Here is a 25,686-nt window from a genome sequence, read left to right as displayed (position 1 = left end):
GACACTACTTACTCTTACAGGCCTGTTAGGAGCTTTTATTTTCCATCAGCCTGATTACTATGAATTATTTGGATATTTTTTCCGTTTTTATTTTTTTTTTCCTCCCCATTCTGTTACTGTGGAAGTCCCCCCTTCATTTTGCTGGCTTGAAAGTAGAAGAACAAACACTCCCCATCTTTACTTTGCTACTGTTATGGCTGTTGACGCAATTCCTGTGGATTGTGAAACAAAAACGACAAAAAGAAGTATGACACCAGCAACCTCACCGATTCTTCTTTTCCATATATAAAGCCCTAATTGCCCTAAGACAAGTGTCAGCCTCAAAGGCTAACCTCGACAGTAGCGTTTCGTCATGTTTCTTCTGGTTGTGGAGGTGAGGTTATCTACAGGAGGAGCAGAGCACTGCGTTAGTACCCAACGGTGAAAGGTGTGGGAGACGTGAAAACCTGTTTGGAGGGTTTATTTTTCTAAATAGTTGTTTTTTATTTAGTGTATTATGTATTTTGGCAAAGGAAGAGCTGAGCAGCACTGGCTGCGCGGAGCCGGCCGTGGGTACCGGGTGCGAGCCCGGGGATGGAGGGAGGAAGACAAGAAAGGAGAAGAGGTCTCGGCCCGGCCCTCCCCGCGGCCTCGGGGCTGTGGCAGCCGGTTCCCCGCCCTGACCCCGGTTGGGATCCCGCCGGCCTCTCCAGTGAGGCTGTGCCGCACTTGGGAAATGCAGCAGCGATTCCTCCCTCCCTGCCCGGGGGGGTGAAGTGCGAGGCGGCGGGAGGAGCTGTGTGTGGTGTGTGTGTGTGTGTGTGTGTGTGTGTGTGTGTGCGAGCAGAGCTCCGTGGCCGCCGCGTTTCCTGGTGCCTGCTCCCTGACCCCAGTGGCAGCCCCGCTCACTGCACCGCGCCCTCCCTCGCCGCCTCCCCGCACCCAGACCCGGCCCCGGCCCCTCACCCAGGCCGCCGCCGGGCACCGCCGCGGGGTCGGGTGCAGGCTCTGCCCCGGCAGCCCCATGGAGCGGCCCCGCCGCCCGCGCTGAAGGCATCCCCGACCCGCCCGCCGGCGGAGGAAGGTGAGCGGCCGAGGATCGGTGTGGGTGAGCCGAGGGGGATCGGCGGGGGCAGCGGCGCACAAAGCAGCGGGTTAGAGGTGCCGTGTCATGGGCGAGAGCGGGGAAGGGGAGAGGCGGGCAGGAGCTCCGGCGGCGGGGCCAGCCTTCTGCAAACAATAATAAGGATAAAACCGGCCGCCCGCTCTCCGTGACCGCCCCGAGCCCGCTGGGTCGGGTCGGGTCGGGTCGGTGCGGCGGTGTCGGCGGCGCTTCCCCGCAGCCGAGGCGGCGATGTCGCCGGCGCTGAGCCTTGCCCTGCCCTGCCCTCCTCCCCTTGGCCGTGCCCCGCTGCCCTCCGCCGCTGTCTCCTCGCTCCTGGGCCGGGTGGAGCGGGCGGTTGCGACGCTGGAAGCGTGCCGGGGGCGGGCGGCGGTGTGCGGCGGTGGCCGGGGGTCGGGGCCGGTAGGGTAGGCCGGGCAGCTTTGTGCTGGCTGGGGCCGGCGGTCGGGCGCTGCGCCGAGCAGCCGGCGGGGGACCGGGCTCCCTGCAGGGGGAACGGGGGGGTGGGGATGAGGACGACACGCTGCCAAAGTACGGAGGTGCCGTTCCGCGGCGGAGTTCCCCCCCTCCTTCTCCTTTTCGCCGGCGGGAGCACCCGCTTTGAAACCGTGATCCCTGAGGCCTCAAGACTTGGAGAGACCTTCCGGGGGTTGGGGCGAGGTGCGGGGCACGGCGCGGCTGGCACCGCCGGAATACCCCTGCCCCGGTTCCCCGCCGCGGAGTTTATTGCTTCCCTTTCCCGAGCATCACCCCCCCGCTCCCCCCCTCCCCCGCCATACAATATCGGTTGTGTAGCGATGGGGGGCTGCGATATGAACTTTGTTCGCCGCGGCACGTACCGCACAAACCCGCCGCGCTGCCCCCGGGGGCGGGGGGGCCGGCCCGTTCGGGGGCTGCGGCACACGCCGGGACGGGGCCGCGGCGGAGCCATTGGCCACCCAGCGCCTTCAGTCACCGGGGGGGGCGAGCCCGGCGCCCCGCGGGGCCGCGGACGGAGCACAGGTACTGGGGGGCTGGGGGGGGGAGGAATCGAGGTTTGCCCGCAAACTGCAGCGCGGCCGGATGGAGGACCGCGGGGTGACATGCTGTGAGACACCGGGTGCGGGATGCGGGGGGGCTGCGGCGGGGTAGGGAGATGCGACGGGGCTGGGAGTGGGGATGTGTGTCCGGAATTAATCCTTCCCGCCAGCCTGCAGCTCCACAGCCCCTTCCACAGCCCGAAGGCCAGTGTTAAATTCAGGGGAAGACGGCGATATATTACTGGGGGGAAAGAGGGGAGAAACGCTTTTCTCGCGGTTCCGTGTGTCCGTGCACACGCGTGTGTAGTAGCGCTGGTGTGCGTAGCCCTCTGTGGAATGCGATGCCACGTTGTACAACTACTTCTCGGCGCCCTTTTTGGGGTGGTTTTTTTTCGTGGCAGTGGTGCGCTGTTTTAAAGTGGGCTGCGCCCAAGTTGGTGCCAGCCCTTCGGTGGAGAACACGGGTTGTACCTGTGGAAGGGAGCAGATGTGGACAGATGTGCCCTGCCTGTCTCAGCGGCCGTGCGCATCCACGCCGGGAAAGGTGCGCTGCGCCCAGGATAACAGCTGCGTTTGGGAAAACGCAGCATGCTACAGAAATAAAAATAATCTTCATTTAGCTTATTAATATACTCGTAATGGTTTAAAATTGCCAGATAAGGCGCGGAAGATAAGAAGATACTTGTGTCTGTCTTGACAGATGTGAAAAATAATGCAACTTTTATTCTTTTGTGCTCATCTCCTGTATGTAATCTTCAAAGTCTGGTTGCAGTTGGAGAAAGAACGGTAGAGATGCAAACTGTCTTTTACTTCTTTATTCTTTTTTGAACCTTAGGCCTAAATTAAATTTGGTTTTAAAATTTTGAAGGGTTCAGTTCCTTTTTGATGTCTTTCTACTGAGAAGTTCACAATAAAGCAGGTAATAATGAGGGACTTGTGGTAGGTGAGCTGTAGTACTGAGCTCTAAATGGGAAATTAGAGTATTGGCACAGAAGCCAGGTTAAATTTAACTTTTTATTCCCCCCATCCCACGTTTGTTGTTTAATTTCACTTTAAAAGGATGCTTTGTTGGGCTTTGTCTTAATTTAAGTATAGAGATTTATTTTGAAGATTAAAGATTGGAACAATGGGAAGTAATAGCAATATAATCTTACTCAAAGTCAACTTTAAAGTACTCAATACAGCTATTCAAGTAGCCTGTTATCGTTTGTTTTATGCTAGTTGTAATTTCTTTCTGTAACATGGATTGTTATAAACCTTATAAAATATGCTTATTATCTTTATGTATAATTCACTCTCATGAACAAATTGGATTTTTCTTCCATGAGTGAACTATAATATCAAATTTAATGTTCTGACCTTTCTTATGCTAGATTAGTGAAAATAACGTGGTTTAGCTTTTCTAAAAGCCCAAGCGTATTTTTGTTGTTTGTTTAATGGGTGATTTTATATTGTGGCTTTTAATTGCAAAAGACTATAACGTTAGACATGTAATTTTCACACTACTTTTTAATATATGCAGATGCTGAAGTTCTTGCTGTGTAAAAGAAAAACTTGGGGCTTTTTCCCTGAGAGGTTCCATGGCTAGCATTCTGGTTAATGACAGTAATTTCTCTAACAGGAAGACGTTTTCATTTGTATTTACTTTTCAGTGCAGGGCGATTATGCTGCTCTGTGTTGCACACTCTTGGTAGTTTCTGGCTCAGAAGAATTACAGTCCTTGGAACCGGACTGCAGTTTGAAGCAGGTGTTGGGTTTTATGTTATGCAAAATAACACTAAAATATAATTGTAAGGGAAATTAAGGAAACAGCTGCAAACTTGGTATGGGAACCACTGTGTTATGATGCGTGAGCAGTTGTTGCACGCATTTTACATCAGACAGCAAAGATTTAGTTTAGTAAAGCTCACCTTGCTTAATTTTACCCCTGAAACTATTTGTGCTTAGTCCTTTGAGACGGGGTTAGCATAGCACAAAGACGAGACCACAGCCTTAGTTATGGACATGTGCTGTCTCACAAGTGACTCAGTTTTTAGATGGCTTCATCTTTTTTTTTCTCCCCCAGTGCTAAAGAAGATGAAGGATAGAACCCAGTTACTGGAGTGAAGGTTGCAGAGTGTCTTAACCTAACTAACATATGGAAGCCTTCGTAGGCCTGGGGTTGTAAAATAGTAAAATAAATGGCCTATAGCAGGCCATCTGCCATTTGCAGGGCATTTTTATTGTGCTTCGTGCCAAACTGGAAATTAGTCTTTGCATTAAAAATATATTTTGAACACCAATCAAAGATTCTGAATGTTTAATGTTACACATGGCAAACACATTTCTGACTGGGAGCTAAGAGAAGTCCAGGAAAATCATGCTGGAAAAATACTGCTTAGTTTGATGCTCAGGGCTCAAGTCATTCTCTTTTCTGGCCTGTGTCTCTGTTTTCCCTGCAAGCAATGATTTACTTCTGTAAATTACACACCAGACAGGAAAAATTCACTGTTGCGTGTGGCAACCGAAGGGGGGGTGTGTGTGATCAACTGATGCAAAGTGCCATGATTTCATGCAAGTCCTTGCAGCTGGGATAGCATGCCCCAGCTGAGGATCTGCTTCCTAAACTGGGCTTTTAAAGTATTGAAAGTATTCTTCAAACATCAGCTGATCAGTTCCCACAAAGTCCCTCTGAAAGGAAGGTGCCTGAGGTATCCTGAGTTTATTGATTGAAGAAATGGAAGCTTGGATTCTGTGAAAGGAACTCAACAGAGATCAGCTTCGGGAAGTTTCTGGCTGCTGGGTTCACGCTTGTATTATAGAACATTTCCAGTCTTAATGCAAAATGTGTTTAAGAGCACTTTGAAGAAGGTAAAGAGGGTTGTATAGAGAGGGAAGAGCATATTTCTTTCATTTTCTGCAGAAATATTTATGTAGAAAATTGCACTTAAATCTGTCAGATAAATCATTACTGCTTGGTGATGAATCCAAATCAAGTTTCATTGCCAGTGCACCATAGGTACTTAGTTAATATTGTCTAGATGCTAGCCTTTCGCTGGCCAGAGAAATACTTTGATTCAGAGGTGTGTTTGGATGTACCTGTTGCCACTGTAGAATCTTACTCTTTGCGTCAGCTTTTTTTTAAGTCTTTCAGATGTAACTTACTTTGTAAAGCTGAAACAAGGCCTCCAAAACAAAGTGTGCATTTGTGGAAAACCATTTGTCCTTAGGGAAACTGGGTCCACTTGTTAATGCCCATAGTTGCAATTAGCACAAGATGTTTAGAATAAAGTAGTAGATGTGGAGAGCTTTCAGCATAGAGTCTCTCTCCTCCTGGTCCCCTCCCCTCCTTCTTTTCCCCCAAGATAAAGCCTTACTTTAAGCATTCGTCTTTTGGGTGCATTTAATGATGATGGAGTTAAATGATGTAATTGGAAAAAATGAATAGTAATGCTTAGGGAGTTGGGTGATGGGTACATAAAAAATACAGAAAAAGATCTTTGAAATGAAATTGGGAAATGATAAAGTGATATGTCTGTGTACATTTGCATCTCCTTGGAGTTCATATATCAGTCTGTGCCATCTTTCTCTCCTGGCAGAGGTCTGTGGAGTTGATGAGCTGCTGGGAGTTGGGACCTGCCTGGAACACAATGCCCTACCCCACCCCTGGCCTTGGGAAGTTGTGAGCTGCTCATGTCCATAAGGAGGAAGGATGGCTCATGGAATTCCTTCACAAGGGAAAGTTACCATAACGGTGGATGAATACAGCTCCAACCCAACACAGGCATTCACACACTACAACATCAACCAGAGCAGGTTCCAGCCGCCGCACGTGCATATGTGAGTATTTGTTGATGGCATTGCCTTGGTGTGTGTCTGTGTGTGTGTGTGTGTGTCTGGGTCGAACACACTGCTGAAGGAGCAGGCTGAGAACTGGGAAAATTGGTGATCATTACACTGGCCAGTAGGCGAAATGGTTGTCATATTTCTCCTGTGGCGTGATTGAGGAGCACCACTCCATCATCTCCTGGAGATAACTTACCCAAGTACTAGTTAGTAATTGACTAGTTGTGACTAGTAGGGCACATTCCCTGAAACTTATGCCTGATGTCACCTCAACTTGCCTGAGGGACCCATTGCTTGAAAATTTAAACTCCCTTCCCCCAGCCCTTACACTCAGCTGTGAAATAGGCCTAATTGGGACTAATTGTCGTCGTCTTCCCCCCCCATAACTGAATCCTTTGTCCTCCTGATTGCGAGTGGAACGTGTGCCCCATGCTGCATTCCACCCAATCTGCCCCGCAGCACAAGAGTCTTTCCTCCCAAGAAATACGAATAACCTCCTTAAAACAAGGTTCCTGGCCCCAGCTTAAACCAACAACAGCATGGGAACTTGGGGGGCTGAGGGCTTCTTAGCTCACCTTGTTTTTCCTGGGCATTGTGGGATCACTCTGCTGCACAGTCCATAGGCACAATAGTTTGTGTTAAGGGCTAAGTACCAGTTTTAACTCTGAATTTCCTTCCCATTGTTCAGTCAGAGTTGATCTTTATCGGTTATTTCTGTGAATGTTCTTTTTCTTTTAGCGTTAATAGAGTGAAAAGCACATGGAACTAAAACAAAGACATCTCTTGACCTCCTGTGTGCCATTGTTAGTCAGAATTGTGAAGGATGTCATTCTGTTGAATTTGATAAGGATTTTGCACAATAAGGGGAGGAAAGTAGCATGGTACTTCGTTGCATTCTTGTTATGTAGAAGCCTTTGGGAAGAGTCACAATGTGGGAGTTCAGCACCTTCTAATAGGATTTCATGTGGTTGCAATCTCCCTAACGGCAATTTTGGGAGGCATGCTGGAGAGGGCTGCCATGCATGTGGCTTTTCAAGGTGGAAAAAGTTTTCTAATTGTGTTTGATTTATTAGTAAAACGATGGTGTAACTCTTCTAGAAACATTTCAGTTTCTTGATTCACTTTTCAGAATTTCTGTTTTTTGATTCACTTTTCAGACCTTTTGTCAGCTAATCTCTGTTGCACGTTTTGCACTCCAGACTGACAATAAGTACAAATGTTTTGTAGAGAATGAATTCAGAACAAACAAAAGAAATGGAGAAAGCAGCTTTAAAGAACCCCTTGTTACTGACATTGATTTGAGTGGGAGCTGATTTTAGGGCCAGCTAAGTGTGGTGCTCAACATTGTAAAAATAAATAGCTCATGCTTGTTTTCAAAAACTCACAAACATTCAGCTACTTCTGTAGCAATTTGTGTACCTCTTAAATGCAACTGACTTGACATGTCTTAAAAGATATTTTACTTGTTTGGAGAAGCTGTGTCATTCCGGTAAGTACTGAAACTATGAAGTACAGTATAGCGACAGTATTTTAAGGAATTTTTAACTGAAATACTGCATCTTTCTTAAAATCAGCCATTTGGTTTCACAGAATGATACGGTATACTAAAAAGAAGATAAAAATTTAGAAAAATGATGAAGGGGTTAGTCTCAGATTTGCAATGGAAACAAAGAAAAAGAGAAGGCTGAGTGGAGATACAGGGATGCTGGGGAGGGACTCTTCATTAGGGACTGTAGTGATAGGGCAAGGGGTAAGGGGTTAAAACTTAAACAGTGGAAGTTTAGATTGGATGTAAGGAGGAAATTCTTTACTGTGAGGGTGTTGAGGCACTGGAATGGGTTGCCCAGGGAAGTTGTGGATGCTCCATCCCTGGCTATGTTCAAGGCCAGGTTGGACAGAGCCTTGGGTGGCATGGTTTAGTGTGAGGTGTCCCTGCCCATGGCAGGGGGGTTGGAACTTGATGATCTTAAGGTCCTTTCCAACCCTAACTACTCTATGATTCTATGATTCCATGGTGTGGTAGCTTCAGAAAGGGCCTTATTTGTTTACCCAATATTTGTAAGACAAGCACTGTGCATGTTTCTGAAAGAGGGTGCCATCAAACCAGAAACCTCAACAGAAAATCAGTAAAAGCAGTATTAACACAGAAACTATCATCTTTTTATCCTGTTGTATCTTTACTACTACTACATTGCTGAGCTCCTAGGATCGTTTAATTTTATTCGTTTTACAGTCAGCTATTCTTTTTTGTTATCTTAAAGTAAGGCATTTATTTATTTATTGTTTGTTTGTGGACGTTTCATTCTTTTTTAGTAAACAACTTACTTTAAATTATACGGGTTGATGGGAAATGAATAAAGCAACATGGGAACTGAGTGTGGTAACAGGTATGTAACTAGCAGGGCAATATGTTGTTACTGGGTCCTGCTGCATACTGTAAATCAATAGCTGGGTGCAGCTCAAGGGCAATGTTCTTTCCTGAAGGAAATAATTTTTTCAAAAATAATTTCCTTACGAATATGCATCTTCATGTGCAAGGGTGAGAATGGGATTCTTGGCATATACTGAGCCATTTCTGGTCCTAGCGCAGAAGTTTTGTTAGTTCCTTAAGCTCTGGTATAGTCTGATTTTTCTATCAGTTTGCCCAATCTTGTATTTTATTTCTGTACTAATTAATGTTTGGGCAGGTGTTCTAAAGGCAGATTTTACTGTACAATTTCTTTGGGTAAAGGGATATCGTGTTAAATATTTTGTCATCTTGAAGCAGTGCTCCCACCCACAGGTTTCACTTACTTCCTGAAGATGTTACTGAATGTGTGTATTCGGATGCTTTGTACAAGTCATGTTTACGTTCAGTTTTAATTAACTGCTTCACCTTAGTTCCCTGCTTTAAAGGGCAGCTGCAAAATAATAACAATTATAATATGCTTCCATTTGCTTCTTGATGATCATTATTCTTATGCCATTATTCTTGTGCTTTCTCATTTCTTGTCAGGATTTGTGACTTCAAGAGGCAAATGCTTCTTGCCCCTTCAGTGTAGTGCTGCCAGGTATTATGTTTACTCATTTACTTATTTATTAAAAGAAGGGAAAGGAAAATATTTTCAGCCTGTTCAGACCCTTGAGATGTTCTTTATGAGGTCAGTGGTGCCACCAGTGCCAGTGAGCAGTAGCATCCTACCACAGTGGGTCTTTAAACCATTTTAATTAACATGAATTATTAAAGCTCTGTTTTGTGGAACCTTCTCGCCCATTTTTGTCCTCAGATCAATGGAAAAGAGCTGAGATGAAAATGTGACAAATCCAAGTAGAAAATTACTTAGGTTTTAACCAGAGGGAAAAATCTTCCTGTTTCAGTACAAAACCCCGTTTACTTTAGGGGGCAGTGGGGAAAGGAAGGATAGAGTGAAATAAACTTTGTGTATCTGTCATGGAAAACGCCTATTTGGACATGCCCAGCTGGTGAGGATGAGGGAATTTTGTGGAGGTGTAATAGCTGTAGCCCAAGCTGCCGCAGGCTGAGCCTTGAAGGGGGGTTCATTAGCTTTCCTCTGGTCTCACCAGAATGGCTTGGTGGCTTGTTCTTAGGGTACCTGGGAGTACATGTTCAAATGCTGGTATGGTTTAAATTCAGTAGCAGGGGAGTAAGAAAAATACAGAGGTTTCTGTGCCTGGCAAAAGGCTTCTAAATGATTTTATTTGTACATGGAGATACACTGAACAATCTATAACTATGTAATTTTACTGCCTTTTCTGTTTTGGAGTAATTCCCCATGTGAATATTCTTATTTTAAAACAAAGAGTCTAAACAGAGTTTTATATTAGTAGAAATACCTGTATTGTTGAATAAAGTATTTAAATATATGAGTTGTGTAAATGTGCATAATAATGACAGTAATATAAAAATATAGCTTCACAGAAGAAAAAACTTTCAACTGTGACGAAGCCTTAAATTGATAAAACCCAGAGATCGTATTAGACTACTAACCTTGAGAAATAGGATCTTGTGTGTCTTTTTTTGGGGGGGGAACCATCCTGCGTTTAATGGGCTTTATAAACTCCCACTGAGATCAGCAGGAAATCATGCATTTGATTTGTAATACTCTCAACTTTTATTTCATGTAGGGAGGAGGGGGAAAGAACCGGCATTCATAGATTATGGGCTTGCTTGACATTTCCTTTCCCTCACCGGTCTGTCAGTGTGTCAGTGCATGGGTGGCTGCTGAAGCTCAGCAGTTTACAACCCGGTGTAAAACCTACTTACTCATTGTGCAAACAAAAAAATAAAATCTACGCATAAGGTGTAAACATAAATTTTACATGTAAAATGAGAGTAAAAACTTCTTCATGAGGGTACACTTACATTTAAAGCCTTTTGAGATGCTGGAGTGGAGGGTGCTGAAAGTGAAGTGTTCATACAGTGGGGATATAATGGTTAGGAATCACAGTTTTGTAATTAAACTGCAAATTTAGTCCCCTTGTACGTTCTCATGTGGTGTAGTCACACTATGCTAAACTCACTTGAAAAGTTCAAGTTTCTGACCTCTCTTTGTCATGGTGAAAAAGAATAATACCAACCCACCTTTAAAAACATGTTCTGATGTCCCTGCGAAGTTGATGCTGCGAAAATGGAAAGTGTATTATTACTATTATTGCTATTACTATTATTATTACTATTATTTATTACTATTAACAACAACAATGACATAGGATGGGTTTAAAACAAAGTTTTGTTGCTTGTTAACCTATTAGTTACTGTATTTCCACATTGTCTTAAGATGGAAGTCAGGCCTGGTTTAACTTGGTGATAAAACCCTGTATCATTAGTGTTCCTGGGAAGAGGCTGCCAGAAATTTTCATTATATGATTTCATTCTTTTTATAAGAGCAAGTAATGATAGATAAAAGGGGAATGGCTTTAAACTGAAACAGGGGAGATTAAGTTAGATACTGGGGAGGAATTCTTCCCTGTGAAGGTGGTGAGGTGCTGGCACAGGTTGCCCAGAGAAGCTGTGGATGCCCCATCCCTGGTAGTGTTCAAGGCCAGGTCAAACAGGGCTTAGAGCAACCTGGTTTAGTGGAAGGTGTCCCTGCCCATAGCCGGGGGTTGGAGCTGGATGAGCTTTAAGGTCCCTTCCATCCCAAAGCATTCTGTGATGCCATATTAATACTATTGCTTTGTAGTTCATTTAGTGGTCAGTCATACTGAGTGACCGCTGACTTAGGGTTTCATGTCTTGGTACAATATGCAGTGTGTTTTTATCTTATGGGAGATGTGTCATGGGATCTGATGAAGGAATGCTTTTTGCAGCCCTGGTCCCTACTGCAGTACCTTGTGCTGGAGCAAGATTGCTCACCAAGGCAGTTCTTTGCTGTGAAGTAGTTAGACCAGAAAAATGAATAAACTTTACAATCATGGTTGTTGTATTGTCACTGGAAGGTTGAAGATTCTTCATTTAAAATGCCAGGGCACTAGGGATATTGTTGTGGAAGCAGAAGATTCTTGCTTTTGTTTAATGCTTGAAGGGTGAGAGTGCAGTCCATCCTGTGAAACAACTTCTAGAGCATACATTTCCAAGCAGGGAGTTAATACTTTACAAAATTTGCAGGCCCCACACTACAAATCACATCATAGAGTTTTTGTCTCCTGGTTTTCTCCTTGTGGCAGAATGAGGCTGATCTTCCCTGCTAGCAGTGATACCTGTGACCCATGGCTATTCCAAGGCCAAGGAAAGTGCTGCACCTTCCTACCACACATCTTGTTACTTTATTTTACAAATCCTTGTTTGAATGTATTGTTGGACAAATAGGCAAAAGGAAAACCCCATAAACTGTGGATTTAGATGTCTGTTGTATGTTAACTATATTCAGCTTACTTATGTTTGAATCAGGACTATTTCAGAAGTGACTGGGTGTTGGTGGTGATACTTGGTGTTGCACAGTGACTTTGAGTTGACGTTTCAGAGGTGGTTTATTACCGAGTTGGTTGCCTGTCATGGGTATCTATGGAAGAATTCAGAAATGGAAAAAGCCAGTGTGTTTCCTTCCCAGAAGAACACTCAGAGAGTTTTGGGTTTAAATTCTGTAAAATGTCATGGCATAACTTGAGAAAATAAATATGCTTATGCATAACAAATGCAGTGTGGCAGGGAGATTACTTTCAAACATGCATCTCTTAACAGTGAGATGTAACTTGTAAAGATACTTCTTTGAAGATAAAGTTATTTCAGAAGGTGCACAGAGCTTGTTTGGTGGGATTTGGGAATTCAGGTCTTGCCCATTTGCTTTCAGTTTTGATGTACGCCATTAGGATTGCAATTTTTAGGTGTTACATTGTAGAGGGCAAGTTTTGTGATACTGTGTGTGGTTTTAATTATGAGAAAACTGTAGCCAAAACATAGGATTAGAGAATTGTTTAATTTGGAAAAGACATCTGAGATTGAGTGCAGTTGTTAACCCAGCACTGCCAAGTCCACCACAATATAAGCAAATACATGAACTGCAAAAAGTATTATAAAAAAATCAAATCTGCAGACTAAGATGACATAAACCGAAACTGCTAATGTGTGTGTGTAAAAGCACTGAAGTCAAACCAGTTCTAGTCTGTAGTAAATGTGACTCTTCTTCATTTAATAATTTTCATTTTGATGCCTTTTTCAAATAAAGTGACAGCTGATGATAATTTGGTACCCAGTAACATGTACGGTGGCTGGTAGCATGTCCAGAGCAGTACCAAGTGGTTGGAGCAGTAAACTGAAAGTCTGGATTCCAAGCAATAACCTTTAGGTACCTGGAGTTAAGTCATTTTATTTATCTCCTGAAGAGTTGACAATAAAGTTTGATCTCTATAAACTTGGAGATTCTCCCAGCATACCAGATGTATGTGTCCTGCAGGATCTGCTGTGTGAAAGGCTGACTGAGACAAAGTGCTGGTGGATGAGCATTGCTGCTGCTGCTGCGCTTTCTGGGGGGGTGCCGAGAGGATGGCTGGGGGCAAGCTAACATGTAATCCCCAAATACAGTCGTCCTCTTTTCACTCTGATGGATCAAGCCCATGTTACTACTTGTAGATCTCAATGCTGCCAAGATTAACGTGCGTACTCCCCACTGTTTTATAATGGGCATAGCTTCTGAATTTAAATCATGATGTTGAGGGGAGATACAAATAAGAAAATCCCAACTCCCCTGTTTTTACCAAAAGATTATTTAAATGATTGTGCTGTGTGCAAGATTTGATTTTGTGACATTAAAGGTTCCCAGACCCTCTCTTCCTTGCGTGCTGCTTGACATCAGGGCTGCAGAATTTCCACTGGATGTTGACAAGGGAAAAACAGTACTGGAGGCTTCCTCATAGCAGAGTCCTCACTTACTGTACTGGGCATTAACTTATATCCAGCACATAAGACTTAAAAGCACACAGCCATTAAGTGTAGCACTCCCTTCCCAGGAGAGCAGCAGATGGAGAGAGAATGGGGGAGGGAAGGAGAAAGGAGTATGATAGAGGGACTTCATCTGATGTATTTGTAAGCCAGGAGACTGGCTATTTACCACGTTTACAATTTCTCTGGTATAAGGAATTGAGTGTAGTGACTGGGAGCATCAGGGTCAGCACATTACTCCCGGATGTTTAGCTATTGTATCAGTTTATGGGAAGGAAAAGGTGCTAGTCCAGTATATCTTTCCCTATGCTCCTTTTATAAAGAGAGCACAAAGAAAAAAGTCATTACTTTTTAATTACTCCAGGCTTCTTTGTTTCTTAAAGCACATTCACTTTTGGCCAGCAGTGAGAATTACCAAAGGGTTATTTTCTTTCCTGTGAATGGTAAAATGGTAGTTTTGGGGAAAATAATTGTTCAGAATGAAAATTTAATGGGGCCCAGCATATTTAATAAATAGGAGCCATGTCCTGTACTTGTTAAAAGGAATGATTAATGACACTCTTATTGCTTCCAGTGGGACAGGGCCAGTCACTCATAGATGCCAGCTGAAGTGGTTCCCTTAATTTTAGGCTATGATTCTTTCAGGGACATTTTTCTCTGGCTGTTAACAAAGTACATATAAAGATTATGATAATTAACATATATTAAGAGGAAAAATTCATCTTTATGGTTTATTGATTTTGTAAATTTCAAGTCAGCCAGGCATTCACTTTTCCTCCTGGTAGAAAGGAGCGACTAAATGAAAACTAAATAAATATATAATTATACATTAAAAAAATCAAATCAAAGCCTCAGATGTAATCTTTGAAATGTCTTGAAATTTTTTAAATAAATTGTTTTCATTTTGATTATCTTTCTCGTGACATTAGTTTGTTTTTCCATCACTTTTGTTTGTTAAACAGGGATGTTTGCAGATCTGCAAGGAAGGCATGTTTACAAGAGACAGATTTTTTCTGCTAATGTTATTCTGTACCTTTAAAGTTTCCCCTCAGGAGACCCTCTTTGGGTTACTGAGGGAGAGTTATAACTCATTGCAACTTCTTAGGTATTTTGAGGGTATTTTGACTGTTCGCAGAAGTCCTTAAGGCAGTTTTTCTGGTAGAAATGTCAGTATAATGAGGCTGCACAGATCAAATACTGTAATATGAGTTTCAGGCACTCTGAGAATTAAAATGATGATGATGATAATCCTCTACAGTTGGTGTATGGGTTTCTTCCCTCTTTTTTGTGTTTCATTTTGACCTTTGGTTGTCTGCTTGGCTACTTTGCATGGCTGCTTTGTGAGAGTGCTGCTGTGTTAATGGAGGATCACACATACTGTTCCTCTCAAACCTGGTACATCCTCTCAGCAACAAAATGAAGACCTTTGACTCTTGAAGTTTTTTATAATTTGTTGTTAGTTATCCATTACCATAAATACTATTCCTTCAAGGAAACAGGCTGTTTTTTAAATGTATCCGAGTAGAGCCTTTATTTTCTTAGAGGAAGAGGAGAAGGGAAATCTTTGGTATTAGTTTCAGGGAATTTAAATGGTCTGTGTTTAGTAGGATTTTGTTTTCAGGCTCATTCATCTTAGGTATCATTAATATATAGAGCACATTTTCCTGAAAAGAATCCTTGCATTCAGTCTATATCCTCAAGAGGAATATTAATTTAAGGTGAAAATTAACTTTGGATCATGTGGCTTCCTTGATAGTCTGTTCATACCATCATTTAATACTGTGATATGCAAGAGTCACTGTTTTCAGTCAATATTTCTCTTAGAAAGTTTTAAAGGCATCATTCTACTGAAGGACCTTTTATGAATCACTTTATTCAGTGCAGAATTAAAAGGTATAATCTGAAACACATAGCCCGGGAGTTGGTGGAGTGGAGGTTTTTTTTTAATCAATTAGTTAAATTAAATAGGGTGTAAAGAAGTTTTGGTACAAGAAGTAGCAGTTTTCTGGACATCTATTTATAAAGAGGCAGTGCAATTTCATTAGGGTCCAGACACTTATCCAATAAAATGCAAGAGGAATGGACTAGAGGTGACTAATACAGAGTAAGTGGAAGATGAAAAGTGGATAAATAATCTCAGATAACTGGAGAGAAGATGTTGGCCTAAAGTACATTTCTTAGCACACCTTGCACGTGCTGCTGTATTTCATTTGTTAGGTTTTTACTGTCTGCATATGTGTTTAAAGGCAATCTTGCTCTAACACGAAGCGTAGCAGTAGTATATAGCCCATTACTGCTGCAGCCATAGTATCGGAGTCTGTCTTTCAGGTTTGTATGTGTTTTATTATTTTCCTAACAAAAGCTATTTTAGATTTTGAGCTTCCAGACTTAATGCCCTGTAGTTGTTCACAAGGGAATCCGGCAATGCTGACCAAGAGGCTGTACATTCACATAGTGAGGCAAGGTCGTTTGAACCTTTTAGTGCTGTGCCCAGAACCTGGCAGCCTTAAAGGCACGCTTTTTAAAAATATATATTCTTTACAGTTTTTTCTCTGTTGGTCTTAGTGTGCTTGTGAGCAGTGTCAATGCACTGGGAACACATTCTCTTTCTCCACATACGCACACAGAGCTATTGTAGTTACTGTCAGAGCTTCCCTCGTAAGTTCCTTACAAATGACTATCATCTGTTACCTGTAGGGACTTCACGTGGAAGCAGGAGGGCAGATTAGTCTCTGCCTCCATTCAAACTAGAGTTTCTTACCAGTTGCCGTGGAGGGCTTTGTTACATGAATGTCTTTATAGGAAATAAAGCACAGTCCTTTGTGTTGGTTTTTTTTTAGGGCACCAAACAGCTGTCAGGGGGTAGAATTTCTATTTGTTTAGGGTCAGATTAGACAACGAGCTCTAAATGAAAAATCAGGTATCTTGCTATCTATCCCCTGAGTCATCTAATCTTAAACAATATACTGTGCATTCATAGGGCATCACCAGTGCTGACGAGTATGTTCAAAGAGTGCATGGATTTAGTTTTCCTCTCTAGTTTCCGAGCAGAAAAAGGCAAAAAGCTAAGAATTGAAATGTTTCCCTGATGGTATAACTTAAGTGTATTATATATCCGCTCCATGGGTGGCTGCTGGAGTTGCTACCCTCAGTGTTGTGATTTTAGTACCCTCCTAAAGGCTGTTACCCTGCAGAAGGAATAGTTGGATGGAACATGAAAAAGTTTCCTGAACAGCCTTAATTTGTGCTTGAGTGTGTTACTGTAAATGAAAATCAGCTTTATTTTACTTGAACACTTTGACTGGAAACAGTGATAATCAAGAACCATGGTATAAGAGTGGCTGTATCTGGGAGAAGTACGGAAGACAGAGTAAAACCTAGGCTGTCCTTATTTAATTTGTTGACAAGCATGGGTCAATACGCTAGCTTTGAGAGGGCAGTGACACTTGTTAGCAGCAGTGCTCCAAGTACTCTCATAGAAAAGTTACATTAGGCAGCATTTAAAAAATGTTTTTAGATGTTTGTCTAACTTTGCAGTAATTTTTGGTGTAGTACTGTAGAAGGGCTGTGTTACTATATATATAGTTATATGTAACTGTGCTCTTTGAGCATGGACTAGTTGAGGTCTGTTCTGCATGAACATTACATGGTTTCACCCACTGCCAGTTGGAGGTGGCATGGCTATTGCATTAGTTGCAATGTGAGATTTTAGTGATGCTGGTTCAGTGGTTCTTGCAGATCTCGTAACTGAAAGCATTTAAGATCAGGTGGGTATAATATTAAAGCAGTGACTACATAGGGCATAGTGAAAAATGTTTTCTATTTGTCCTATGCTGCTGCTTGTGTTCTTGAAATAAAGTATTCAGATCCATTGCACAGCTACACTTCAGTTTGCTCTGAGGAGCCTTATGACTGTGTTTTGGACATGTCTTCTGCAGTGTGTGATTACAGCTGCCAGTGACCTGGCAGCTTAATCAACTTAGGAGTTCATCTGTACAAAGGAAAAAGAACCCTTATTCATTAACCCCCATGTATCTTTGGGTAATCAGTAAAGATGGTAGGGTAGTAACAAAAAGGACTTGAACGTAAATTGAGACGTTTTAGTAGGTATTTTCCCCACTGTGAGAATCTGATTTTGTGACGGCATGGGGGGACACCAGTCCACATGTGCAATTTCAGTAGGTCTGGATCCTGCATTATAAATATGCACCGGAGGCAGGGGAGAAAACCAGCACAGTCTCTCAGGATGCTGTTAGGGCCAGGCAGAATCTCATTAGGTACAACTTCAAAGATCAGTTCCTCATGTCCATAAAAACAAGTGTAAATTATCTTCTGTGAGCCTGCTGTTAGCAGTTGCACTGATACATTATGCATGATTCTAGACTGCACATGGTATGAACAAGCTGCGCTGTGTTTCATTAGTGTGCTTCATTTTTATGTTAAGCCTGACGACTTCTCTGTTTATTGGTGTTGTTTTGGTTAATGTGATACTTGACTTAAAATTTCCAGTTATATTAGCTATTAGTAGTGACACAATATCTGAAAAGGACTGCTAAGATTCTACAATGTTTAATGTTTTTACAGAGGAATAGCATATAGACAATTCCCTGTATTGACAGCTTTACTTGCTTATTCTTCTGCTTCCTGCACTTAGTAAGAAGGTGGCTGCTCCTGACTCTTGTAGTGGATCTTAAAAGAGTTTTCTGTGATGCTGATCTGCAGCACTTGACCTAAATGTTGGTGAAAATAATAAAGAGGGTAGAGCTTCAGTAATTGTGCTTTTACTGAGATACATACTCCATCATATACATTTGAAAGGCTGGTTTGTAATTGCTTCTGGGGAAATGGTTTGAAGTACAACCTCTATGCATGGCAGTTTTGACACAAGTTTCAGTGGAATCAAAATCTTTTTTGAGTCTTCATTATCCTTGCAGAAACAGTAAGATGCAGTGGAATGTTTTCCTAAACTAACTACCTTGCTAAAAAGGGCAATATATGTGTTGTTTTTTTTTTTTTTTCAATTGTGGTATATCTGGCTTATTTATATGGCTTAATACATGGCGAAACCAAACTAGGACAGCATTCATTTGCACACCCAGTCAAGGCTCACCACGGTCTTCAGATGCTGTATTAAACTCCTCAACAGGTCAGCAATCTGGTTTGCTCTGTGGTTTCACAAAGACCTGCAACCTGAGGCTCCTTTAAGGTGCTCAAACTAACATCCCCTGTAACAGCCACTGTGGTCTGGGAGCTGGTTCAAGGCACTGCTTGTTAAATTCATGATGACAGTGAGTGTGTGAAGCCATGGTTTTGTGATGGCTGTTTTTTTTGGGGGGGGGGGGATGGTGGTACTACCAGCTTGAATAGCCCTCACTCCTTTGCCCCGCTGCTCTGTTCTCTCATGTGTGTCTGTGTTGGATGTATAATGTAACTGGGGTGAGAGGATGAGATTACTCCAGGGTAACATAATCCCCTGGAGTGAGAGGGTGAAAAAGTCAGGGGAGCCCAGTTGAGTTCTCCCGTCCTGCTCACCATCTGTCCCTGCAGCCAGTTGTACTGGCGCAACAGGAGCCTGCAGAAGCAGGAACCAGCCATAGCGAGGTGGAATTGGCGGCTGCAGAGGCTGGCACTGCTGCAGAAAGGCAAGGTTATCTGTCTGCATACCTGCACGGACGAGTAGGAGCCTTGTGTTCAGTGGATGGCTGACTTTGTAGTTTGTTTGCAGAAGTACTTCATGTGGCATAGCTGTGAAATTGTTGGTTTATGTGTCTTGTGGTATTGGATGGCTTAAAGTTTACTGTGTAGAACAAGGTGCACGGCTCATCTGGTTGGTGCCAGGATTCCAAAGAAGGACCCTGTTTTGAGCAGTAGGATAGCACCTCCGACCTTCCCTGGTAGAGCATGTCTGGAGACCTGCAGGAAGTCAGCATCATCCCTCTTAAAATTGTGTGGATGGGATGAGTAAAGAATGAATGGTCTTCATCACGTGGAGTCCTGAACAGGATGTTCTCTCTTTGAAAATCCTTAATCCTCATTTAGAGCTTCTACCTGAGGCTCCCCTGGAAGAAGGGGCAGTTAGTCTGAGCAGAGGCCATATCTATTTTGGTGAGGTTTGATAGTATAGTTCTAATGTTAATCGTGTTAACAGATCCACCTAACGAGGACACAGACTACGCTTACACTCTTCACAGCAAGCAGCTAGATGGAGGAAAAGCTATGGAAGCAAAAGTCTTGCTCCTTCCTGGGTTTAGTCTTTTTATTTTGTTTCATATAGATCAGATCTTTAACTGTTATAAAAACACTGCAAAAATAGTTTAACTGACATCACCTTCTAGTGCAGAGCTGTCTGAATTTTAATGAAATTAAAAAACTCTTTAGCTCTTTACTCTGGAAAACTCCAGCCAATTCAGCTGCGTTTTAAAGTCTGATGACCCAAAAAAGCCTCCTTTAGTTTTTATTTTCCTGCTCACCAGGAGCAGGAAAATAGAGGAGAATTTGACTGGTTGTTTTTTTTTTTTTTTTTTTCTGTGATTAAAACAAAGAATAAAAAAAAACACAACCCCACCACATGGTGTATATTTGTTTCTATGTGTGTGTATGTATGCTCAAGGCCAGGTTGGACAGAGCTTAGAGCAAACTGGCCTAGTGAAAGGTATCCCTGCCCATGGCAGTGTTTTGGAACTAGGTGGGCTTTAAGGTCCCTTCCAACCCAAACCATTCTATGATTCCGTGTACATGTAGTTGATGCTTACCTGTTGCCCAGAGAATGTTCATATGTAGTAATATCTTTGCCGTTCTCTGGAAGCTTGCTTTCTTTTGGCATTCTCTTGACTTGGATTTTAAAGCTTGAAAACCCCCAACATGGTTTGTTATCTTGCTAAAGAGTGATAAGTTTCATTAGAAGTTCAAGACTGCTCTGGGAAGAGTCTTCATTTAACATCATTGTTTAGGTCTGGCTCTTTGTCTGACCATAGCAGACAGTGTTTGAAATGGCGATAAGATAAGAAGTGGCAGTGATAGCCATGCTGCAGGGTTACTGGAAGGGCATGAAACAGTGTCTGGCCATTGGACTTCAGTGGTCTGATTCTTAGTTGTAATGAGTGATTGAAATGCTCTCTCATAGAGTTGGCAGTTAATGTGGCATGCACTTCAGTGTGTCCCTCAGGAAAAAAAAAAGCAAATGGTTGTATGAAAATAAATAACGAAAAAAGCAAAATCTGTGAAACAGCAGACCATAACTCTGTTTTTCATATGTACCATGGTCAGTTCAAAATAAATACCTAAGACCATGTAAAGAAGGTTTTGTTCAAGGAAAATATAAAAAGATGGAGTAAAAAAAACCCCAAACCAGCAACACCCGTGGATGGTTAGGACTGAGGTGTTGGGAAAGCAAGGTGTGAAGAAGGTTGTGCAATACAGTCCCTTGGCACAATAAGGAGACTCCAGTCAGGGCTCTTGTTATCTCAGTATGTTCAAGTTAATTGCTTTGCTGGTGGTTTGTGGGTTTTTTTGGTGTTTTTTTAATTCATTCATTTTGTTTGTTTGTCCGTGTAGGAAGTCTGTTTCATGTCCAAGCCTCATTGTCTAACAAAAGGATTCACCTAGAAGTTGAACATATGATGCAAGATCAAACTGTGTCTGGATATGGAGAAAGCTCTCATTAGACCAAAGAGGTCTAATTTTTGGTCTTATTTTTGCCTTGGTAGGAAGGAAAAAAAACCCCACTTAACATTTAGGAAAATTGCTGTTGATTCATCATGCAGCTTCTGCTGAAAGGAGCCATGCTCGAGTGCTCTTGTTGCTTCATTTTGGGCTCATACTCACCTGCCCATCCAAGTCAGCAGTAGTGCTGTGAGAAGTGACAAGGTGGGCACAGAACAACTAGATCTAGGTCTAGGTATGCATGGCTGTCCTGTGAGTAACCTCTTCTATGCTGTGATGCCTGAAATCTTGACTTGTTGACTCGAGGCAGTTGTTAGTGCAGCTGCACTGTGAATGGAGTTAGGAAGAGGTTTGACTGAACACATGCTTGGAAACTAGGAGTGGTTGGAAGGATGAAATCTGTCTGTAGGCTAGGTTCTGGGTTAGTGGAAGAGGAAGAACGAGAGGAAGAAGGCCTTTTTTCCCTTTTTCCTGTCAAGTACCTACGAAAGGGTTCATGACAAACCTTTTTACACTGACTTTTAAGGAAGAGTAAGTCTGTGCTTGTGTATTTTACTTAGTCTTGCAAACAGTGGCCATTACCATATCTTTGAATGGCTTGGATAGTAAAGGCAATTGGCTTCCTACTACAAGTTGTTATCTCCCATGAGTCAGAGGTTGGTGGGGCACTCTTGAAATAAAGAATCAGAGGCTGGGAGCCATCAGGGAAAATCCAGGAGACAACAGGTCTGCACAGTTAACACTTTCCTCTGTTTTGCTTATTGGTGTGAAAAATTCCAGCATAGTTTATGAAGTCAACAGCACTTCCCTGCACTTACTTCAAAACATAAAATCATAGAATTGCAGAACAGTTTGGGTGCAAAGGACCTTAAAGCAGTCCAGACCCATGCCACTGCCAGGGACACCTTCCACTAGACCAGGTTGCTCCAAGCCCTGTCCAGCCTGGCCTTGAACACTGCCAGGGATGGGGCTGCCAGAACTTCTCCGGGCAACCTGTGCCAGGGCCTCATTACCCTCACAGGGAAGAGCTACTGCCTAATATCTCAATCTCCCCTCTGTCAGGTTAAAGCCATTCCCCCGTTTCCTGTTCCAGCAGGCCCTTGCCAAAAGCCAGATTTCCTGTCTGCCCCTTTAGGCACTCGAAGCAGCTCTAAGGTGTCCCTGGAGCCTTCTCCAGGCTGAAAAAGCTCAGCTCTCTCAGCCTGTCTCCATTGCAGAGGTGCTCCTTTTGATGCAGCTCATGTCACAGTTGGTTTCTGTGTTGCAGGTGCACACTGCTGGGTCCTGATGAGCCTCTCGTCTCATAAAGTGGTTGCACACTGTATTCTCAGTGTGCACCTATAACACCTAGTTAAACCGGGGGTAGCCAATGCTTAATGTCCTGGGGCTGAATTCCCTTTGTGCCATACTGCAGTTGTTCTTCCACATACAAGCATGTTCACATCACTCTTGGACTGGAATTGCATTTTTGCCATCAGGCTGGGAACTGAAAAGTGAGTGGCACATGCCATGAGTCGGAGACCTTGTTAAATTCCCGAGGGGTTAGATTCCCTTTGGGTAGTTGGCTTGTCCGAGTTGAGCACAGCTAGGCATAGCCCTGCTTATTGATGTCTTGGGGCTGATGGTATGGACACTTGGCAGGTCACCTCAGCCTGAGAAATAGTTCAGTGTCAAGTCTGTAATTCAGACTATTCATTGGGCATGGTTGTTTAGCAAAGGGCAGAGTGACTTACTGGATCATGGAGGTATCCCTCCCTGTGGTGAGGGGTTTTGGAACCAGATGATCTCTAAAGGTCCCTTCTAACCCAGATCATTCTGTGTTCCTGTGTTTCGTGTGCAGGAGGGAGAGCAGTGTATAAGGAAGGTGACACGGTGAATGTCATCAATCAACATGGTCGTGAATGTCAGCCACATTAATTAGCTTTTCTACAGAAAATATACACCTGTGATTGTTGAACTAGGTTGTACTTGCTGCTATCCTGGTGACATGCTGTAAAGGGTATACAGGTATCGGATCATAGCAACAGCAAGGTATTTCTTCAGTGAGAAATGGTCTTTGGGGAGATTGTGATGTTTCAGAGAAGAAAATGTCATTTGTGTGGGTGAGACAAGCATAGCTCTTTGGAACTGCGTGATACTCTCTTCATCAGTTAAAGATGATAATTATTTAAAATAAAAAGTCTAACATGTTACTTGACAAGGAGAGAAATAGATGTGATCCTTGTTGCTATAGGTAATACCAGTGGAAAAAAGCAAGTGGTGGAGGTGGTTTCTTAATGCACAAGTAGCTGCTGCTGGAAAGCCTCTGTGCATGTTACAGTTTGGTTTCTACAGCAGCGCTGCAGACAAAGCCGGTCTTGAGGAAAAGCTTGGAGCAGTTTTCCAGAAGCAGATTGGAGCCTCTTAATTCCAGAAGGACATGGTTTTGCCCTTCAGGGGTATGGTTTGTCTCAAGTCCTCATAGTCTGCAGATGAAGGAGCTCAAGATTTTATAGGTCAAAGTAAACCAGTAGAGTAAAACTAGATGAAATAATCAATTCCAGAAGGGAATTTCTGGAACAGACCGAAGTTTCTTGCCAGTTTTGCCCTTAAGGGCAGTATTCATTATGAAACAGTTTGTTTGTTCTTGATTGCCAAAAAGTTTGGAGGGAGGAAGGAGGAGAAAGGTTGCAGGAAATTAGTCACTTCAGTCAAAGAACTAACAATCTTAACTGCTAATTTTGTTTAATACAGATGCTCGTTAAAGTATTGATGTGAACAAAATAGTGCAACAAACAATAACGAACAAAACAGTTATGCAACTTACTGAATTAGCTTGTTTCCTTTCTCAGAAAATACCCTAATAGTTATAAGCCTGTCAAAGATGCTGGGAAGTTTTAGTTAATATCTTTTACAGAATATTGAGTAATGATTTGGATTTTTTTCTTGAAAAAACATACATGTTTTAAAAATTTGCAATTCCCCGGAGCCTTGCAGAGCTGTTGTGGAATTCTTTTATTGTCTATCCCTGGAAAGTGTCTTTTCCTGCTCCATAATGACAGGGAAAGAACTGGCATTTCGTTTGCATGCTGAGGAAAATTACTGTGGATGGGTAGGTGGGTGCAATTTTACACATATACTTAGGCAAAGCAAAAATGGTTTTGATTGTTTAAAAATAAAAGAAGCCACCCAAGTTAGTATAGCTGATGGTGCATGCACCCTGATAATTCCGTACGTTTATGTATTTAGGTTTTGCCAGTTCACCCGTTTTACTGTGAATTTATAAGTAGCTGAAGCTTTCCTTAAGTTTTTATTATTTGAATACATATTAAACCCATTTAAGTTTCTTTTCCTTTTAAGCACCGAGTATGAAGATGAAAACCAAGACTGAAGTATGTTATCCATACAGGGAAACTGATTCTAGATAGTTCTTACAGAAAAGGCTGTTTGCAGCTGGTACTCTCAAATTCCTCTTGGTGTAGACACTCATACTGTCTAGGAAAAGTGCTTTAAGCTAAATCAGAAAACAGGACTATGCCTAATAAATAGGCTCCCTGGAGAGTCATACAGGAAAAGCTATGGTACTTCTAGTTCACACAGCCTGTCTTATTTCAGAGAAACCTCCTTGTATTCTCAAGCTTCAAGACACCAGCAGATAAATAAAAAAAATGAAAAAGAAAAAGATGCGTTTGCATTGAAAAAAAAAAAAAGGCACGGGGTTGGTGTTTTGTTTGGTGGGTTTTTATTTTTACTGTATTGGGATTTTGATTTCCTTTAGGCTTATTAAGGCAAGTTTGGTGGAATTAATCTCTGTGAATGAGACCTTCAGTTTATGCCTTCCCAGCAACCACCACAGTAGGATGAATTTCACCCACCTTGGTTGTTCCCATCTAAATGTGAAATGATGGGTTTTATTTGTTCTGCTGCAGCTAGGATGTTTCATAATTTCTACACGTCTAATGCATTGGTTGAAGTAATGAAATTCCCCCTTTTGTTTGGAAGTGTAATCAGTGGGATTGCATTTGCATCGCTTATAACTGAACCACGTAAGTGAAATTACATGGCCCACATCTCATTTTGTATCGTAAAATGTTATGTGGCGCAGCTTGTTTCCCTCCTTCATGGAGCTTTTTGTGGTGATAGTCTTTTCTCTAAATTTCAAGCTATGAAGTATTTGCTTTTTGTATTTGGCATAGAAATTACTTTCGACAGTGCAGTTTTACATCTGCCACGTGAACCAAAATGTTGATAGTGTGCATGGAAAGGATGGGAAAGCAGCTGGTTTTCAAAGCTTTCAGGGTCTTGCTTTCTGTTGCATATTAACTGATTACTAAGTAGGTTTGTACAATTGGCAACAACCTCTGAGTCGCACATGGTAATACCTTACTACTATGCACATAGAGAAGCTGCATATTGAGGGGTTTCAGCTTCTTTGGCTTTGCAATTGAGTTGTAGATAATACTGAAATCAAAATGATTCTGTTTTTCTTCCCTCTCTTCCCCTGCCTTTGTTACTGGCATAGAAGCAAAAGTAAATGCATTTTTAAATTGTGTTTTCCAAAAGTATCCCTCAGGTAGATTTCAGTCTTGACTCTAATTCATTTTTGGATTTATTTGATTTTGGGGTATCTATCTTTGGAAATAAATGGTTTAATCCAGAATAGTTGCTAACTGCAGAAGTCAGTAACAATTCTGATAAATATGAATTCCCCACATATTCCC

The 25,686-nt window shown here is 42.6% G+C and overlaps 1 protein-coding gene across 3 annotated transcripts in view; it reads left to right on the top strand.

The window, feature by feature from the left end:
• The first annotated feature begins 2,003 nt into the window (after positions 1 to 2,003).
• MPPED2 (metallophosphoesterase domain containing 2) overlaps positions 2,004 to 25,686 on the top strand; it is a 276,881-nt gene continuing 253,198 nt past the window's right edge. For 2 of the 3 annotated variants that reach the window (XM_061356580.1, XM_061356578.1), the window contains exons 1-2: positions 2,004 to 2,104; positions 5,700 to 5,940. In XM_061356580.1, coding sequence (XP_061212564.1) covers positions 5,813 to 5,940 — 128 coding nt within the window. In that variant the 5' untranslated portion in view covers positions 2,004 to 2,104; positions 5,700 to 5,812. Of the gene's footprint in view, positions 2,105 to 4,788; positions 4,812 to 5,699; positions 5,941 to 25,686 lie in introns of those variants that run through there. The other variant, XM_061356579.1, reaches the window with a different exon arrangement.

Source organism: Neopsephotus bourkii, unplaced genomic scaffold (genome assembly GCF_033783945.1).
Source record: "Neopsephotus bourkii isolate Nb327-2 ecotype Australia unplaced genomic scaffold, CSIRO-AGI_Nbou_v1 NB_860, whole genome shotgun sequence".
Lineage (NCBI taxonomy): Eukaryota > Metazoa > Chordata > Aves > Psittaciformes > Psittacidae > Neopsephotus > Neopsephotus bourkii.
This window is presented reverse-complemented; position numbering and strand designations above follow the sequence as displayed.